At 46.3% G+C, this 2,639-nt stretch overlaps 1 protein-coding gene across 1 annotated transcript in view; it reads right to left on the bottom strand.

Annotated features, from left to right (window-relative positions):
- Nucleotides 1–363: 363 nt before the first annotated feature.
- Nucleotides 364–2,639, bottom strand: part of ABLIM1 (actin binding LIM protein 1) — a 216,003-nt gene continuing 213,727 nt past the window's right edge. The window contains exon 25 of the mRNA XM_010859295.1: nucleotides 364–1,135. Coding sequence (XP_010857597.1) covers nucleotides 1,022–1,135 — 114 coding nt within the window. The 3' untranslated portion in view covers nucleotides 364–1,021. The remainder of the gene's footprint in view (nucleotides 1,136–2,639) is intronic.

The following is a 2,639-nucleotide window of genomic DNA, read 5'->3' as shown; positions in this document are numbered from 1 at the left end:
CAAAGAGAAAAACCTGCCTTTCCTTAGCCTACTACTGAAAAGACCTTAAAGAACTCAAAATCATCGAGGGCTTCGTGTGATATATAGGATGCTGGATAGAAAGAAGAGGAAGCTGGGCTGGGAAACTTGCATTGGGAAGACACAGAATTTTTTTTTTTTGGTCAAGAGGGCTATGGCCTTTGGACCAAACTCATCTAACAGTATCCAACTGGGCCAATCAGGAGACAATCTTTCCCTTTCTTTCCTTTGTGAGAGTAGAGGGCTGGGGGCTGAGACAGCTCTTGTCCTTGGTGGGGAGGAACATATTTCCTGAAGTAGAAAAGGGTTAAAGGAGAATTTTCATCCATTCCTTTTTCCTCTTAATTTTTTTTTTTTTTTTTTAGCAACAGCTAAGTAACTTGCCAAGTTGGGTCCTAGCAAACAGTAGGGAACGAGGAGCTTTTTAAAAATGCCTTTGGTGGCTACTGAAACAGAGCTCCTGGGGAGCCCGACCCTGCTGTCCATCCCACTGAGGCCCGGGCAGCACTGCAGGAGGCCAGTGAGGAAAGAGGCAAAGGCTGCTGCCACGTGGACCTGTCCCCGGGCTCTTGCTTCTCAGCCAAGGCGCTACAAGATAAATATATTCATACTTTGGAATTATTACAACTGCTTGCCCATGCGGCATCTTAAGGGCACTTGCTGGCTCTTATTCATACAGACGCACTACTGTTGGATAACAGTTGAAAGAAAATGAAAGAAGTAGCTCCTGTTGTGGACACAAGGTGATGGAAAAAGGTCACAGGTGAACGCTAATGTCCAGCGTGGAAACACAGACATTTCTACCCCACTGCTTCTGGGCGAGTGTGGCCGTGGGCTGGCCCCATATTTGGCTCATGGGTGTTTTAATCAGATTTTTCCCTTTTGGCTGTTGCTGAGGGACTATAGTTTGCAAATGCTCCAATCAAGTTTGGGCCTTAATTCAACATCCTATGTGTCCCCGCCGTGGTCAGTCCTTCTCCTAATGGCTGTCTACGTGTGGGACTCAGAAGAGTTTTGCTTTTTTCTTCATGTCGTTGCGTCTCCAAAGAGGTAACTTGTCAAACTCCTGGATGGACATTCCAAAGATTTCCCGAAACACTTCTGGGGCTAAGTGGCGCTGTGATGGGAGAAAAGAACAGTGGTCAGTCCTGCTGGCCACCTGGGTGGCCTCGAGAGTTGTTCTTCAGTTAACAAGTAATTGTTTTGAAGAGCAAGGCAGAGTGATGGAAGAGGAGTTTATCTCTGAGGCTTCCTAGCACTGGACCCAGCAGTTCCTTACCTGGATGGGTCAGGTGAGGTACCTCTCCTACCAAACAGAAAAGCTAGTGGAGTACTACTGATGATTATCATAACACTGAAAGCTGATGGGGCACAGAAAGCTAATTCATTATGCCGGAGGCGACTCTGTTTCAGGTCAGTGGAATGCTGAGTAGATGTGGAGAAAATGGACCAGAGCAGTAAGAAAGTCAGAGACAGCCAGCCAGGGTGGTCTTTTGGGAGCCCTGGGGCTTTTTCCTGACTCAGCAACAGGAGTTCATGTGGATGCTTGGTCAACTGATAATGAAGATGTGTGTCTTCTGTCACGTCTGACTCTTTGTGACATCATGGGATTGTAACCCGCCAGACGCTTCTGTCCATGGGGTTTTCCAGGCAAGAATACTGGAGTGGGTAGCCATTTCCTTCTCCAGGGGAATCTTCCCGACCCAGGGATCAAACCCATGGCCCCTGCTGCATCTCCTGCATTGCAGGTGGATTCTTTACCGCTGAGCCACCAGGGAAGCCCTGGTTTATGGACTTCAATTTCTTGTGCCGTCTAGAAAAGTTCTCTTGGGATAGTGGATCCAGCCTTTCTCCTCTGTGCTAGCCTGAGCTCACATACAAAGGTACAGCCTTTTGTCAGGGAAAATTAACGATACTTTATGAGACTGGAAGCCAGAGTTTTTCTTAATTAAAACCATTCAGATGGAAAAGTACAAAGATCAGTCTCCCATATCTAAGGAGGGCGGCTTAGGTATGTGTACCCTGCTTAGCCTTCATCCAGGAATGTGGAAACAGTCAAGATAGACACTTGTCTAGTACACATCTCTATATCAAATGCTCCCTCCCTAATCTCAGCAGACTCAACTCAGGCTCAGGGAAAGATAAGGATTTGGGGGTATCTGAAATGTGGTGGAGACTCCATTCTACATCACCCACTAAATTCTGGCAACATTACATTTCTAAGGAAAGAGAACATGAAAGTCGCTCAGTCGTGTCCGACTCTTTGCAACCCCATGGACTATATACAGTCCATGGAATTCTCCAGGCCAGAATACTGGAGTGGGTAGCCTTTTCCTTCTCCAGGGGATCTTCCCAACCCAAGAATCAAACCCAGGTCTCCCACACTGAAGGTGGATTCTTTACAGCTGAGCCACCAGGGAAGCCCACATTTCTAAGCAAAATGACTAAAATCATACTGCATTTCTTGGGCTGTTTTTCTGTATTTTACCATTTTTATGCTGATCTCCTAAATACAAATCTGGGTTTTCATCCAAAGTTAGTTTTACCTAGGTTGATCCTTTCTCATTTTTGCCTTAACTGGAACAATTCTTAGGGGAGAGTCACAGGAAATGCACAGGAAT

The sequence above is a fragment of the Bison bison genome, unplaced genomic scaffold (assembly GCF_000754665.1).
Source record: "Bison bison bison isolate TAMUID 2011002044 unplaced genomic scaffold, Bison_UMD1.0 scf7180017864456, whole genome shotgun sequence".
In the NCBI taxonomy this organism is placed as follows: Eukaryota; Metazoa; Chordata; class Mammalia; order Artiodactyla; family Bovidae; genus Bison; species Bison bison.
This window is presented reverse-complemented; position numbering and strand designations above follow the sequence as displayed.